Source organism: Rhipicephalus microplus, chromosome 7 (assembly GCF_043290135.1).
Source record: "Rhipicephalus microplus isolate Deutch F79 chromosome 7, USDA_Rmic, whole genome shotgun sequence".
Lineage (NCBI taxonomy): Eukaryota > Metazoa > Arthropoda > Arachnida > Ixodida > Ixodidae > Rhipicephalus > Rhipicephalus microplus.
In genome coordinates this window covers 162,945,218-162,962,604 of record NC_134706.1, presented here as the reverse complement: position 1 = coordinate 162,962,604, position 17,387 = coordinate 162,945,218, and the positions used below count along the sequence as shown (strand labels likewise).

Here is a 17,387-nt window from a genome sequence, read left to right as displayed (position 1 = left end):
TAACTAATATTTCATGACACTACTATGGCGTGCTTAAGCGCACGTAGTAGCATAGTATTTGTTCATAATCCTGGGGCTTTTTTTCTGCATAAATAAAAGTCAACGAGCTCATTGTTCACTTTTGGCCATGCTATAAAGGCCTGTTATTTATAATAAGAGACGCTGCTACGGACGCCTCATGTTTTTATCTACAGCTCTTGCTGTACTTTGTGTTCGGCACACAACGAGGTGTAAGCAATATACAGATGCAACAGAAAGAGGAGGTGTTTCCAAGATGCCATTTACTAAATACAAACGCAAGCAAGTGGACCACTGCGAAGAAATGGCCAGGCAAACCGAAACAAAAAAGGACGGAATCTTGCCACGTGAAGCAAATCACGATTATTTACTAACGATGCTGCATGAAATAGTAACATTTAACACAAGGTAGAAAACAAAAAAAACAAAGCGAGAAAATGATTGCAGAGAGTACTAGTCCGCACAAGATTTCCGGATAAATATACTCTGTGCCATTCATCACGTGCTACGCTGGGGAAGGTGTGCAAGATAATACGGTCAGCAAAAAGTGTAGTCCACGCATCAAGCCCATGGGTTTCGTTGCTGTTAACGTGGCATGCAGAATCAGCTCCAGCTACAGGTTACCCAAATTCATAGCCGGGGACACCACACGTAAACGAAGAGATGCTAAGAAACCCAAAATAACATATATAGACAGCTTTACAAACAATGGTACAAACAATGGTGCTTGTCCGTTGATAAGGCACAAAGGATCTTCATTCATTACTCAGTCTAAAAACTGAAAAGTGAAATCACAGTACGGAATGTGACATTGTTGAATTATTTTCGGCGCGAATGCATCTTCTGAAAGAATCCTCGCTAGCTTCCAAAGCGTAGGCACTTGATGTATGAAACGAAGTATGTTACAAGACCTGGCACATTTAGATTTAGAATGAATAGATGGATGAAAAAAATGTTTCTAGGGTGCAGTAGGTCGCGCAATTTTTTTAGCTCGAAGCAGGCCACTCGCTCGTGAGGACTGAAACACTAAGCATATCAGCCACTTCGCGGGCCCGTTGGTACAACTGATAATTTGCCCTCTGATGTAGAACGGCATAGGACTGTGCCCTATCGTTCTTCAGCACTTTCGTTGTCGCGGCATAACGCGCAGCAACGCCAGAGCATATTAGCCAGATCTGTGGTGTCGTGGCATTTATCGCATGTTGTACGAGTACAGAACTCTGAATAAATCTTGATATTTAACAGTGGGTTCGAATACGTTCTTGTTGGAAATAGCCTTAGTGTAATGGCCACAGCTTCTTGTACGAGGGGAGGCGATCTGGCACCCGAAACCTCAGCATGTTCTTCCTTGTGGCTGCATGGTTCACAAATCCTCGTGCACCATCGTGGGCACATTCGTTGGTGTTCGCAAGAACATCTTTCATTTCTCTTTAATAAGCAGAAAAAAATATTCATGTGTGGTTTGATTACTTTGCTTTGTGCATTGCCAGAGCCGCTTGCATCGAGATTACTCCTTGGGCAAATGATTGGATGCTGTAGAACCGTGTGCTCAGATTTGCGTGTACGTTCAAGAACTCCAGGTGGTCGAAATGCCCAGAGCCTTCTACTACAGTGTCTCTCATAACTATATGACGGTTTTGGGACGTTAACCCCGCATATGAATCAATCAAAAGCTCGAATGGCTGCCTTAGAATCGCTGTGAATCCTCGAACTATTTTGGTGTAAAGGTTTCAACGCAATGGCTACTTGCTCCGCGCTTTCTGATTGTGTTGTGTAGGTGGAAGCTGAATTGACTAGTTCACAATTGCGGTTCACAAGTTTTGTTGTGACGGCTTGTTTATTGGACATGTAAACCGCGTTACCAAGCGAGCTTTCCTGAGTCTTAACATTGACTTTTTCTATCAAGACTTTGGCTCCGGCTTACCATCTGCTCACATTATGAATAGAGTGGACATTTCTCGCAACAGGCATAGCTACATGTGACCATATTTTTAAGTGACAATATTGTATCTGTAACAATATATGATGGAGAATATTTGTAGATGGATATGCATTGACAAAAAACGTAGATAGTTCAATGCTTACTTACACTTAACACGCCCCTTCTTCTACCAGCATATAATCGCAAACAAATTTATAGCTATACAAGACTGACAAAGAGTGTGGTGACAAGTTCATCGGTGATCAACATTGGCTTCACGGGAAACAGTGCATGTTACAAATACTGAGGCATCCGCGGAAAGCGTTCGGCAGTAGACTTCCAGGCAGTGACGCAACAACACGCTATGGAATGATTACCAACTCATTTTACAAGCACATGCATACACATAAACTGCATAAACAAATGTCGGGGTGAGATTGTTCATACTCCTGAAACATTTTCATTCGGAAAAACTCACAAGTTTCTCACAATGCCGAAGCAGTGAACGCAATAGCAACAGGCTGGAAGGCCACGCACAGAATGGCAAGCAGATCGAAACGTGCCCCGTGTTTCTTACGCACAAGTGACGCACGAACGTACTCACAGGTAAAAATGTACACAAATAGGTGATTCATTTATTACTGCGCCACGTCTAAAAAGTGCCCCTTTTTTCAAACGGAGACTTTGCAACGATTGCAGTTACCTTTGTGCACCCGGTAACTACAACAGAATCGCTCCCATGAAAGCCCAAGGCCAGACAAAACGTACAATCGTCCCCACCGCATGATAGGCGGGCGCATTAGTATCCACCCGGCTTCCTCGCCGCAAGGCAAAGTACGCGCGGGAGATGAGAGCACGCACCGGCCGCGTCGTGATGATGTGTGCGACGTGCGCTCGTTGCACCATCTTGCTGTGAAAGCTGAAAACACGATAGTTTCCCCCGAGATGCCCGTCACCAGCAGTAAAGGGTAGTGATAAATAGATTTTAAGATTTTATAGCGGTTGTTTTGATTACATTTCATGAAATGTACTACATTGATAGCCATAGGCTAGTAGGTGGTCTAACTGAAGAAAGTATACAAGCAGAATATAAGTTGTATAAAAAATAAGAACATCAAAAAAACTTTTTAAGAAAACAAACAAAATACACGAAAGGTTTCATTGGGATTTAAGGTGACATAAATGTTTGATGGAACGTACAGAAATGTACAGAGGACAAATTGTTAGACTTTTTTTCATAATTAATCAAATAAACAATACATACGAAACATCAAACAATGTGTGAGTTTTGTGTACATGGTTTATACTATTGTTCTACACGCTGCAAATATTTTTCAAGTGCGCTTGAGAAAGTCCTACAATTTTTATTATGAAGTCGTATGTTACTCCACACTGTGGTTCCTACGAATTGTAGTAAGCGTTCACGATACACGTTTTTAGTCGGTGGAAGATTAAAATTCCGCAATGTCATGCATCTAGTGACGCTTAAGGAGAAAGAAAAGATAAATACAGAGAAAGGTACACTGTGTGCAATACCATTACTGATGGTGACTTCGGTTTTATGCTGCCGAATGTAATCGAAAGGTAAAACATCCAACTTCCGAAACAAAGGTGAGCTGGGTTCATCATATGCCGCATAATCGATTATCCTAAGCGCTCGTTTTTATAGCATGCGGATAAGATCAAGGTAAGTTTCAAAGGTCCATCCTCATGAGTCTAAGCAGTAGGAAAGGTGACAATGAACAAACGAAAAATAAAGGACTCGGAGAATATTGCTACTAAAATAATTTCTAGCAGCCAGTAGCATACTGCACCCAAATGTTAGTTTAGTACACACAGAATTTGTTTTTTTCCAGTGTAATTGGCTGTCGAACACTACACCGAGACATTTAAATTCTTTTACATGCTATAGTTGGCACTTGTTCATTTTGTTCACTGTAAACCACATAGCAATATCTTTTAGTTCTTCCTTAGCCCCATATTCTATTTCGGCTATGTTATCGGCCGTAACTGTTAAAGCTGTGTCATCAGCGTGAAACTCGGCCGATTTGAGTATGCATGGTAAATCATTTACATATAGTAAGAATAAAAGTGGCCCCAGGACCAACCCCTGAGGTAACCCTGTCTTTATGGTTATTATAGACAAAGTAAGATCTTGCATGTTGACCATTTGATGACGTCCATCAATGTAGTTGGAAAAAAGGCTAAAAACGTTCCTGTGGAATTCATAGTATTTTAATTAATTAAGCAGAATACTATGGTTGACGATATCAAATGCCTTTTTTAATATCAATGAAGGCAACTGCCACAAGAAGGTTGTTGTGCAGTGCTGTGCTTCTTTGTGGCTCAGTGATTAGCGCCTCGCACTCACAATTCAGAGATCCCATGTTTGATTCCACGCGCCGGAGTCTCAAGATGCGAAGCAGCTGTTGTACTAGTCTGTGTAACGTCCTCTCTACACACCGAGGCGGTGCCAAATATGTCACGGTTTCCGTCGCAGTGCGCGTGCTTGACGTCAGTCTCTCCCTAGCTTGTCGCCGCTCGCCGCGTGTCATTTTTCTCACTTCACCCTCTCCACTGCAAACAACGCTCAAGTCTACTCCTCACGCCGGCATCATATCCTCACCCTTGCCAACTCTCTCCATCTATCGACGAGAAGAAGCCGCGGGTCAGTGCGTTCGCGTGCCGTAGTAGGTCTCAGGATGGGAACAACCTCCTACACCGCCTCCACATTTCCAACACCCACAAGGTGGAAGAGCGTACCGCGATCCCCGAGGATTGGCGTGGTGCACTGATCATACCGCCTCTGCCCCAAAACATGACAAATGGGACTCACGATGGGCGGCGTACAGCGCGGGCTACAGCCCTACAGCAACGGTGTGGCTCACGCCCGAGAGTCTTCTACACGGACGCATCCGGCCCCCACCACGGCGGGTGGTACACGGCCGCTGTGGTTCACCAAAACGTACCTATTCAAGGGCTCACCTTTCGAGCACCGGACATCACACACGCGGAGGAGGTCGCCATAGCCCTCGCCGCAGCGGACCCCGCATCTCGGATAATTATTACCGATTCGCGGAGGGCGTGCCAAAATCTCACACAGGGTTGCATCAATGATCGCGCCGCCGAAATCCTTAAGCGATGCTATTATCTAGATCGCCCAAATCCACGCACCGTCATCTGGACTCCTGCTCATACGGGGCTAGTTGGAAACGAGGCTGCAGATGCCTCGGCCCGCGCGCTTAATTACCGGGACCCGCTTCGCCCTCCATCGCCTTATGTTCCAGAACCCAATCCAGCTACCTCTTTCAGAGAAATCACCGCTATGTACAAATCGAACAGGCTCCGCTTCCCACCCCCAGCATCGGGCCTGCCCAAGAAGGACGAGCGCTGGCTCCTCCGTCTCTATACCAATACAGTATTGTGCCCGGCGATACTCAAACATTTCAATCCGGCATTCTCTGGGGAATGCCCGCACTGTGACCATCCATTCGCGGATCCTTTCCATAAGGTGTGGGCATGCCCCTCAAATCCGGCGGTCCCGCCACTTCCTTCCCCTTCCCTCCCTACCCGAGAGAGCTGGGAGGCTGCCCTGCTCGGTTGCTCGACCCTAGAGGACCAGCGTGCCCTAGTGGCCCGAGTGCGTGCTGCAGCAGAAGCCACAGGGGTCCTGGACTAGGGACTCTTCCTAGTTTTGTAAGGGGCCGGCCCTTAAAGCCGTCCCCAACTCTCTCCTGTCAACTGAGTGAATAAAGTTTACTACCTACCTACCTACCGTCGTCTAGGCCGGCCGTGGTCTGACGGCGCCGGTAATGTGTACAGCACGCCGCTGCTTGCCGCACTATGCCGGGGCATGCATCCCGCTCGAATGCGCGTACCTTTCCCGGCCGTCGCTCGCGTTGCGTGTTAGTGAAGGCGATCGCGTTCGCGATTGGCGACGTCGCACCTAGAACACCAACGAGGCGCGAAACAGGGAAGCCGAACCCAAGTGTCAGCAGTGAAAGACTAACGACACCGACGAGGTGTGAGTCGAGAATGCGGATCGCGTTCGAGAATAGAGACGGCGCGCAGGTAACACTGACGCTACACTAAGTTTTGCTTCAAACCATTTTTCCAGCACCCGTGTCGACGCCCGTTTCAACTGGGTTAACGCCGTGCGCACTGCTGCTGCTTCGCATCTCATCAGGGTTCCCTTCGGAGAGATGGTTCATGATTTTTTTTCTGAATTACTTTTCTTTGTTGCGTTTTCTCATATATAGATTCGTATTTATATTCGGTGAGCGACGGTGACGTTGACACCGGCAAAAATGCAGCCGAGCATCTCCGTATAATAGCTATCAAAATAAAAGAAAGAACATCCGGGGACTACAAAGACGCAGCGCCCAATCTGTGTGAATGCTTGGGTGTTCTGTCCTTTTGGGTTGCCATATTATTTCTTCAATATACACTGGATTTAGTAATGATAGAGTTAGTACAATCGCGAAAACTGCTTGGCGTATCACACTTGTGTGAACTGCACGTTGATAAAATCTGAAGTGCGGTGAGCGCAGTATTTGTATATATGGACGACGTTTGTTGAAATGAGACGGCGTCAAACACATTGATAACGCATAACTTCTGGGAGATTCTTGAGCCTTTTGGGAGGCATACTGTACGTAGAACGTGCGCCTCACTGGAGTACGGGATAAAGGCAAAGTAGCCCAGTGCGGTTTATTTTACTTAGATTGGCAAAATTGGCCACTTACTTGCATAACTTAGGTTCAGGTACTCCGAAAACTTTCAGGGACTGGCAGCCTAGAGTCTCAACGAGCTTGACGGCGTGCCACAAGGTAGAAGGCTCCGCTCCGGACAGCTGGTAACTGGGGGCAGAGGATGCCTTTTCATACTCCCAGTTCCGCAAGAGAAACACACATTCTTTGCCGTCTGCATGTAGCCCGTCGTGACTTGACCCCACTATCTCTACTCAAAAGTTGGGCAGAAGTAGAAGTGCAGAACTTACGAAAATTTGAGCTAAAACAATAATCATGTTATTTGAAAATAATTGTAGTATTTGATCCCACAAAGGTATACATAACAGCTTCATTCATCAGGTGTATAAAAAGCATTGCACACCACCACAAAAAAGGAGTAGTATGCATGCACATTTACGCTACTCTAAGACAAGTGCTTGGTGTAATGCCTTTGCTCATGCACCATACAAACCTCTTTCACCTTCTAAATCATGGCACTGTTTCGATAAGCGCATAGTTTTTCAATGTTTATAGCAGGAAAAGGCAAGCATTGAAAGCTAACACAACATGGAATAAAGCCATTTATCACGAGGCATCCACCGCCATTGTCATGCGAAAGAGCGAATACCATTTTCTAGACGACAAAAGTGTTTGTAGACAAATTTATCTACTTTTTTTTCGAACATGGAAGATATTGAGAGCTTGGAAATCGCACATGCCTACTGCTGAATAGTTAACAGTTAGCAGTACATATATTTAGGTTTCTGAAGTTGAGGAAAAAAAAGCGTTTTCCTTGCCGCAGTTCCGCCTTCTCGGCTGAATGAATAGCTTTTACTACATACATGGGGTTTCAAAATCTAAAGTCAATAAAACTGATAACCGTTCGAACATGTCTCGAGGGTCACTCACACGAAAATATGGGAGGGCTCTTGAGCTGCGCATTCAAGAGTAGAACGAGACAGTGTAGTCGAGCCCCGTCACCATCACCTTCGCAATTACTAGCCCGCTTCTGTTCTCGGTGCATGCTTCAACGACTGAGACTGTGTACATAACATTGGCCGTTTCATGGTTGCATAGCGTGTTCATTATAAGTACAACTGCTAAGTGCCCACTAAGTTACAATAGTTCGTTCTGCGAATCAACGAAGGGCCCACTAAGCATCCATAAGGCAACACGCAAACGTATAATTGATCGCTTTGTAGCGGTTGAACCTTTAAAACACCCATTCACATAGTTTGATGTTTTGCGTGACAGTACGCTTCTGCCACGCAAAAATACGCGCGTTAAAGAGACCAATTCCACTACGTGACATTTGTGTTGTGCGTGTGTGTGTGGGGGCGTGTGTGTGTGTGGGCGTGTGTGTGTGTGCGTGCGTGTGTGTGTGTGTGTTTCCGAACTAGCTTCGAACCGCAGCATGGCTTTTTGTTAGGACACTTGCTTGCCACTCACAGTGCCTGCGTGCGATTATCTCTTGTCAATGAAGTTATTATTAATATTATTTTATTTTCATCTTCCTTCATTTCTTAGGTCATGGACAAGATGGTGATTTCTGGCTCACGACCAACGACGCCCATGGCTACGTCTACGCCGGAACTCCTGCGAAACGAGCTTTTTAGCGCTACCGAGTTTAAATCTAAGCAATACGCCAAGCTCACCCTAGGGTGCTTGCATGTTGCGCCATACTCTTTGCTGCAGCGTGCTCAGTGCTTCTGCGCAGGCTCAACAGGAACGGTGCCCTACTGCTCTGAAAACGTGTTCGCAGAGATGCGGTCGTGGCTTTCTTGGGCGTGCCGAACACCACGATGTAGTCAGATGCGAGTGGGCCATTTGCCAGACGCTTCTCTCGCGTGGGACCCTTGACTAGTTCGAGGAGCCTGCAGGAAAAAGTTATGCGTTGTAAGTATTTTCTCTATAGAGTCCACCGCCTTAGGATATAACACCTACTAGGTGGAGAATGTGCAAACAATAAAGCTATTGTGTACAAAGCAGCATGAAAACGTGCAAAATAGTTCACGCATTAATCAAATTTGTAGTACAAACTTATTATAATATTTCGGTGTATAATGTCCCTAAGCTACAATACAAATGTTCAGGATGCCGTTGTAAAGGGCTCTGGAAATTTCGACCACCTGATGTTATTCAAAGTGGACACAAATGTAAGTACATGGGCCTAAGGCATATTCATCTTCGTTAAAAATGCGGCCATGGCAGCCTGGCTGTCACCGGTTGGCACAAGGCAGCTTTGAAATGCTATGTATTGCATGTAAAACCGAAAGGGCAAGCCTGTTTTCGCGATGAAGAAGAGGTGCAGTTGTGCGACGATGTGGAATGCTAGACTGTTCGACCCGAAACAGACACAACTTTGAACACCTGTGCCATACCGAAAATGCGATTTGATTGATCGCCCCGCCGCGATGGTCTAGTGGCTAAGGTACTCGGCTGCTGACCCACAGGTCGTGGGATCGAATCACGGCTGCGGTGGCTGCATTTCCAATGGAGGCGGAAATGTTGTAGGCCCGTGTGCTCAGATTTGGGTGCACGTTAAAGTACCCCAGGTTGTCGAAATTTCCGGAGCCCTCCACTACGGCGTCTCTTATAAGCATATGGCGGTTTTGGGACGTTAAACTCCAGAAATAAATCAACTGACTTAATTGATAGATCATTATGTCGGGTGTAACGTCACAGAAGCACCACATGATTATGAAAGACACCGTACTGGAGGGCTGCGAAACATTCGGCTGCCTCGAGTTCTTTAACATGCACCGAAAATTGAGCACGCGGGCCTACAGCACTTTTGCCTCCACCGAAAATGCAGCCGCCGTAGCCGGGATTTGATGACGCGAACTGCGGGTCACCAGACAAGTACCTTAGCAACTAGACTAGTGGGGCAGAGCCCCCAGAAATTTGACACAGCGGCATCGTAAACTGCTTGATTTTCAGCACTTACCTTGTTACTCAGGCCGAATTATTGACGTCTACAAATCAATAGAACAGCACAACTACTTCACCAGTGGCTGGTTAAATAGCCTGTCTTCAAAGCAGCTTCACGACTGCAAATTGGATCGTGCCTGCCAATGTAAGTTGAAGGGTTCATCCATTTGATCTGTTCCTTAGGCCAGAGTTATCAAGAAGTGATGAACGAACGCGGCTAAATGAAGAAATGCTGATGTTTGTCAGGTGTTGATGCGGCAATTTTGTTTTTAGATCGCTCGTTTCCTTTGCCGTTCATTTTGTCATAAGGAGAGAGGGGCGTATAGGTGCCAAAGTAATACTGAGTCTTTGTCACTATTTTTTTTCAAAATGCCTTACAAGCGCAGTAAAGTAATTGAGTAAGGGGGGCATCAGTATGTACATTGCAAAAATATAGACAAAAAGTAAAAGAAAAACAAGGAAACAAACAAACAAAAAAAGCAAATGATAGCCAGCAAGGCGGAACAAAGGTATATTATAGAAAAATTCACAGCTTTGCCGCGAAATCGAAGTAATGAACGCGATAGCAGCAAATTAGAAGGTCACGCGCCGAATGGCAAGTAGATGAAAACGTTCCCCGCATTTCTCACGCACAAATGACGCACGAAACGTCCTCACGGGTACAGACGAACGCGAATAAGCGTCCCAGTTGTTACTTCACTGTGGCTGAAAGGCGCGCCCTTTTCTCAAACAAAAACTGCGCGACGATTTCAGTGACCTTTGTGCGCCCGGTAACTACAACAGAAAGGTTTTAGCGAAGGCCCAACGACAGCGAAGACGTACGATCGTCGGCACCAGATGATAATGGTGCGTGAGGGAGTACCTACCTTCTCTACTATGAGGGGCAACCCGTGGGAGATGAGAACGCGCGGCGCCGCGCACTCAATCCGCCATATTGCTGGTAATGTTTAAAATGCGATAGTCCCCCCCCCCCCACCCCCAGGACGCGAACCACCGCGCGCTCAATGCGCCGTCTTGCTGGTAATGCTGAACGCACGATAGTCCCCCCTCCTTTCCGAGATGACCATCGCCAGCGGTGAACGGTAAATCGGTTGCTGTTTGAACGTTGACGGACGTGCTCCACGGTGGCTCATCGTTATTGCCTCACACTCGCGAATTGAAGGATAACGTTTTATTAAGCCCGCCGGAGCCCTTTTAAGGATTTTTTCTCATTTCCTCCGTTTTCTTAGATGTAGATACGAATATATATATGGTGAGTGCCGGTAACGCCAGCGGTAAATTACAGCGGATATTGTCCATTGTTGTGATTGGCGGGCCACCCTTTTGCCGCGGCCGCAAGAAAGGAAAAAAGGCAGCCACCGCGTAATTTTACGGAGATTAGGAGCAGCGTCAAGACGCCCTGCTGTATCCATGTGCTTGGGGCGGCGTGGCTGAAATTACTTTATGGATCACCGCTGTCCTTCGGGTCCGCGCAAAGGTTAGACACGTAGCGTCTTTGTGACCCGATAAAAGTCACAATGCTGAGCTTCCGCCGATTACGGACGTCGGACCATCGCGCTGTGCGTCTCTGACTGATGAGTCGCAGGCGCTCAAATCAGCACTAGTTGAGCAGGCCTAGTCCCCCTGTGGCGCCTAGGCCATGACCGCCGTTCGACAAAGCATGAGTGGTTGGCCCGAGCGGCGAGATGAGACTCGTTTCACCCCGCTCAAACAAGATTCGTTGAAGGAGGCAGCATCGCAGGGACCATGCACATGTTCAGTTTGTGTATTTGTGTATGTGTGTTTGTTGGGGCGGTGTCGGCATTATGAGACCTGTGTGTGGACAGTGCCGATAGTTATAGTGCGAGAACAAAATGACAACACAGAGACAAGAAGGACACCAAGGACACGAGTGCTCGTGTCATTCGTGTCCTTCTTGCCTTTGGGTCGTCGTTTTGTTCTCGCGCTATAACTATCGTCATGCCATACCAACTAGCCCAAGCTGCCACACTTTTATGTGGACAGTGCCGTATGGACCTATTCCCCGATCTAGGGATCTGGGGAAATAAGACTGTATTTATGCAGCCCTCGCGGGCTGCTGAGTGTGGTTCACGGAGCTTGCTCAACAGACAACCCTTTTTTAATCTAGAGCTTTCAATGTAGAGTTTCGGGCCAGCGAGCCCGTGTCATGTAAATAATCTAAATAAACCCTCTCTACGTAGTACAACCTCCTCTTGCCTCAATATCTTGTTCCCGGATCTCCGGTGCCGCAATTCGCGGTCGCAACAACTGGTGGGAGCGGTGGGATGAGACTCAGCGACTGATAGCGACATGGACCAGGGGTCAGCCGAAAGCCCTAGCCCTGGAATTCGGTGGGATTGACGCAGCGTACCACGACCGCACATAATCGAGCGAGCGCCCCGCTTTCTGCTTGAGATGTATCAAGTCATTGAGCCTAGACCCGTTAAGAGGTAGGTATAACGAACAACTGCCAAGCCCTGCGGTTGTTATTTGAGTACAGAGCAACACTCGATTATCTGAGCAAGTAGGTTGAGTACAGCTTAGGTAATCGAGTAGGTACGTGAGTTTGCGGGAGTTGTAAGCGTTCGTTGAGGGGAATGTTTTGGGATTTTGAAGAATAGAGGAGTGAAAAAGAAATAGAAAAAGTGTAGAGATGGAGGTTGGCCACGCAGTGCTACTTGTGTGCTTATGCTTTCGGTCTCCGCTGTGGGATTTACCAGGCTTCGATTTCTTCAGACCCAGAATTGAAATGCTGGTGGGTTTGTGTTTTTTCACAGCTGAGCCAAAGCGAAGTAGTCACCACGGACCTAATGAGATTGACGAGAGATAACCTGCTAAACCTGTGTCGAGATCTCGACCTAGAATTCGTGGATGATATGCCTGCATCTAAACTTCGTGAGGTAATTCTCGAAAGAAAAAGTAACACGGCCGATATTGAGCACTTCGCGAATATGTAATAATTAGATCAGGAACGGATAGAGAAACAGAAAATAAGTAAAGAACAATACAGGAAGGCGATGCAAGAAATTTCTGAGGAGGTAGCGCAGGATGGAGCACTTGTGCAGAGCTCCCAGGCATTTTGGCTGGATTCACGAGAGATTATCATCATGGTGGATCCTGCATGCGGTGTTCAAGAGGATTTTGACGCGCTAACCAAAATTACCGGGATGAATTCAGGAGATGGTGTGAGTACCTCCCTGGTGTGCGAGCTAGCTCCTTCGGAAGAAAACAGATTTCGCTCGCAGGATTTCAAGCTGGACGGTTGTGCCCTCGCGATCTCAGACTTCAGCGTAGCTCCCGCCGACTGGTTCGCCCTCCGCGGTCTCCTGAAGCCGCGCAGCTTTCGCATTGTGGCACCCCGCCCTTGGACTGCTTCGACCGGATCCCCACTTTCCTATCTCCTTCTTTTTCTCTCTCGTTGGCTGGCTTCTTCTCGGTCTATTTTCCTTCTATTCTTTTTATCCCTCCTTCTTTTTTCCTATATCTTTTATTCCCAATATCCCATTCCTCTGCTGACCTGTTGAGGTGTCCTCGTAAGGAGAGACAGTTACGGGTCGGCACCTTTCTTTTCTTTTCTTCTGATATAACCACTTATATAAGAAAACAGCTGCAGTATTACGAGACGCGTTAAGCTGTCCGCCAGTCTGGAGAGTAAGAGGACGATTTGTGCGCAAATCATTAGGACTGCGTGGGCAAGACAGCTAACAAAACCAGCGAGAGTGCTAGGGAGCAAGAGGCGCGAGCAGCAGCCTCAGAGAGGCCCCTTACGAAAAAGCGTAGACGGAAGAAGCATCGTAAAGGCAGGAAAGTGACAACGAGCACGCGCTTGAAGAAAGGCAGTAGATGTTCAACGGTAGTAATTCGATTGAGGCCTTTGTCGTCGGCGCCGGAGTTGCTCTGCGTGCGTCCGAGCCGCCGGAAGAAAAAGAAAAGTGCCCTGGGCGATCATGCAGACAGAAGGAAGGGGTGTAGCGAGCAGAATTATGTCTTTGTCATCCACGCCGAAATTGGTTTGCACGTGTTCGAGCAGCTGGACGAGACGAAAAGGAAGGGCGTGTGGCCAAAATGCAGAAGGAAGTAAGGGGGCACTCGACTTCCCGATGTTCAATCTACCGCAGGTTTGATGGGCCATGAGGGTACAAAGTCAGTGGTACTCAAAACGCAGCTGAACGAGGGGAAGCACTCTGTGCGCCAGTGAAAGGCTTGGTGGGGTTCGGGGGCGAAGCGAATTGCTTCCGCGATTGTTGTAGTCCCCATTTGCCAAGAAAGGCCCACAGGACGCGACTGCCACGCGTTCGACTCAAACTTGAGTGACAGCGGTGAGCGTTTAGAAAGGCTCGTTAGCGGATTTGTTTGATTTTTGTTTTGAAGTTATAATTGGGAGTTTAAGTTGGTTTTTATTTTGGAAATTTTTTGAGCATTTCTGATACCGGAGCTAGCGTTTAAATAACAAGTGTTAGGTTTTGTTTATTTATTGAGCAGTGTATGTTTTGGATTTAAAGATAAGCGCGGTACAGTTGCATAACAACGCGCCTAGGAGCGTTTGTCGAATAGGGGTGACGTTAGAAGCTGGTTTTGAGTGAGCGCAAAGACGCAAGGAAATTCTTTACGTGTTTTCAGGATTCATGCAATATTTTTTGTTGATTTTTGTTTTGTTCGCATGTGTCCGGTGTGGACGTAATGAAATCAGTGAGTTTGTTGTTTCGAGAATTAATGTGTAGCTTCTATGATGACGGCAATCAAAAGTCAGAATTAGTCGTTATTTCACGCAGGATCACTATGACACGCATTTGCGGACGTGTAGTGTGGATGTTCCTAATACAGGTGCAGCATGACAGTTATCCCTTGGTCGGCTCAAATGAAACTGACGACTAGCTTTGGCGGCACAAAATTTTGGGGACTAAAAAACAGTGTGAAGCAAAAGGCTTTATTTTAGGAGTATGAAGCCTGGTAAGTTACAGCAGATTACTAACGCTGGCACACAAGTTTGCCACGAAGAGAGCATTGATTGATTATTTATTTTTGTAAAAACTGTTTAGGGGAATGTTATTCTCGTGTTGGGATTGGGAGCTTCGGCGAAAACTCAGAGAAATGATCCGATTGCTTCCTTGTGTTTGAATAAAATTCTTAATGAAGGTTGGTTTTAGAATATGTTTGGACTCGGTGTGTCTCAAGTGCGGGCAGTGTGCTCTCCCGTGTGTGTGTTTGTGTGTATGTGTGTGTAATCCCAGGGAGAAAAGGCGCATGGGTGATTGAAGATGGCCGTATTGCGTCATTGGCAGTGGCCTTGATGACGCCACCAAACAACTACGCTTCGGGCCACCTGTACGGCTGGTACCCCTCAGGTCGCTAGTTCCCCACCGGTGGACCCACTGTTGTGCTTGGCGGGCCACCCTTTTGCCGCGGCCACCAGAAAGGAACAAAGGCAGTCGCCTTGTCATTTTGTGGAGATAAGAAGCAGCGCCAAGACGCCCTGCTGTTTCCATGTACTGGGCGCGGCGTGGCTGAAATTTTTTTACGGAGCACTGCTGTGTTCGGGCTCGCGCAAAGGTGCGACACGTGGCGTCTTCGTGCCCCGGTAAAAGCCACAATGCCGAGCTTCCACCGATTATGGACGTCAGACCATCAGGCTGTGCGTCTCTGACTGATGAGTCGCCGACGCTCAAATCAGCACCGGATGTCCAGGAATGGCCACTCGGTGGCGCCTAGACCACAACTGCCGTTCGACAAAGCATAGGTGGTCGGCGGGAGCGGCAAGATGAGACTCGTTTCACCCCGCTCAAGCAATAGTCGCTGAAGGAGGCAGCATCGCCGGGACCATACACGTGTTCGGTTTGTGTCTTTGTGTATGTGTGCTTATTTGGGCGGTGCTGGCATAATGACACTCGTGTGTGCTGCGGGACATGTTATTGGACAGTGCCGTATGGACCTATTACCAAATATAGGGATCTGGGCAGACGGGACGGTATTTATTCAGCCCTCGCGGGCTGCTGAGTGCACTTCAAGGAGCTTGCTCAACAGACAACCTTTTTCAGTGTAGAGTTTTCAATGTGGAGCTTCGGGCCAGAGAGCCCGTGCCATGTAAATAATGTAAATAAACCCTCTCTACGATGTACAACCTCCTTCTGTTTCGACATCATGATCCCGGATCTCCGGTGCCGCAAACCCCGGTTGCAACACCATATTAGTGCTATCAAAATAAAACGCAATGAAATAAGGTTATCACAAAAGTATTCATAGTTAGAGATGGATACAAGTTGATCTGGAAGGCTGTTTTAATGTTCTATGGCCTGAGGTGATGTGAGTTAGGTACGAGTGTGTGGACATGACTGCACATGAAACTACCTGCATTGTGAATGCGTCGAGATGTGCGCAAAACGACATGAAGTAGCAAAAAGTGGCAATTGTTACTGTAGATGTACCTATAAAATAAACATGAAAGGGCAGTTACGGAGCATTTATTCAGTGGCATTATAGGAAGGTCTTGGTTTATTAGGGGTATGCTTGAGTGATAGTCGAAATTACCAGCTATGAACCTCGCTACCCTACTCTGGAGGGCTTCCAACGTATGGACTAGGTAACCTTGCTTCGGTGACCGACAAAGACAAGTTACATATTATAATGCGCGTAGGTTAGAAGGAGCGTCGGACAAGTTTCTGCGCAGTTAGCCAGAAAGCTGGAGACTTTCTATGTGTGCGTATTTCAATATAAGTCTGATGAAAGGTGAACACCGGGATATTTGTACGATAGTGTGGCTGAAACAACGGTATTATAGATAGTGTAGCGAAATTATGAGTTAGTACGCTTTTTAGTGAACGAGATTAACTTTCATTTAGAGGTGTTAAGGGACATCTGCCAGCTTTCGCACCACCTGTAGGCTAGATTAAGGTCATTTTTGATAGAGAAATGATCGTCAATAAATTGACTATTGCGGTAGATGAGAAACTCATCCGCGAACAACCTAACTGAGGATAAAAGCTTAACGGGCAAGTGGTTATTGTATAATAAACAAGAGCAATGGACCCAGTACACTGCTTCGGGGAACACCAGACTTGACATCACTAATGTTAGATGAAGGGCTGTTAACTACCGTAAATTGCTGACGAGATGACAAGAAGTTGCGTATCCAGGACAGTGTTATTGAATCGATACAGAGAGAATAAAACTTAAACAATAAGTGACAATGAGGGCCAGTACCAAAAGCTTTGGCGAAATCGAAAAAGAGGCGGCCTGTTTGATCGTTGCTATTCATATTGAGTGAAGGTCACTGGTGAATTCCAACAACTGAGTATCACATCACTAGCCTGTATGAAGCCATGCTGATTAGGAAAAAAGAAGTTATTCGATTCAAGTGATCATATATAAGAAATGCTATATGCTCAAGCAGTTAGCAGAATGTGCATATAAGTGAAATGGGTCGATAAATACGCGGCGAGTGCCTGCCACCAGATTTGAATATGGGAACTACGTTGCCATCAATACTCACCAGGAGACATATACTGGTTGAAGATAAGACACAGGAAGCGACTGTAAATATCAGTGTTGTTATTCAGTATTTTAGGTATACTGTTGTCATGCCTGATGGAGTAGAGATTTTAAGATTCGTGATGATGTTCATGATACCGTCTGCAGTGACGACGGTAGGAGTCATGAAAATAAAGGACTAATCATACACAAATAGCTCATTCGAACAATTTTCTTTTGTGATAACTGAGGTGAAATATGCATTTAAGGCAAGTGCGCAAGCTTCATCAGAAGGCGGAGTTTGTTTAGCATCACGTAATGTA

General features: G+C 46.6%; 2 protein-coding genes across 5 annotated transcripts in view; one reads left to right on the top strand and one right to left on the bottom strand.

Annotated features, from left to right (window-relative positions):
• B9d1 (B9 domain-containing protein 1) overlaps positions 1-11,806 on the top strand; it is a 146,879-nt gene extending 135,073 nt beyond the window's left edge. Inside the window, exon 8 of the mRNA XM_075869888.1 lies at positions 8,197-11,806. Within this exon, the coding sequence (XP_075726003.1) occupies positions 8,197-8,215 (19 nt within the window). The 3' untranslated portion in view covers positions 8,216-11,806. The remainder of the gene's footprint in view (positions 1-8,196) is intronic.
• The window catches only part of LOC119180255 (alpha-N-acetylgalactosaminide alpha-2,6-sialyltransferase 5), a 143,239-nt gene that overhangs the window by 13,279 nt on the left and 112,573 nt on the right, over positions 1-17,387 (bottom strand). For 2 of the 4 annotated variants that reach the window (XM_037431405.2, XM_075869885.1), the window contains 2 exons: positions 8,325-8,543; positions 6,685-6,798 (listed from right to left, as the gene is read on the bottom strand). In XM_037431405.2, the coding sequence (XP_037287302.2) occupies positions 6,685-6,798; positions 8,325-8,543 (333 nt within the window). The remainder of the gene's footprint in view (positions 1-6,684; positions 6,799-8,324; positions 8,544-17,387) is intronic. The other 2 variants (XM_075869887.1, XM_075869886.1) reach the window with 2 other exon arrangements.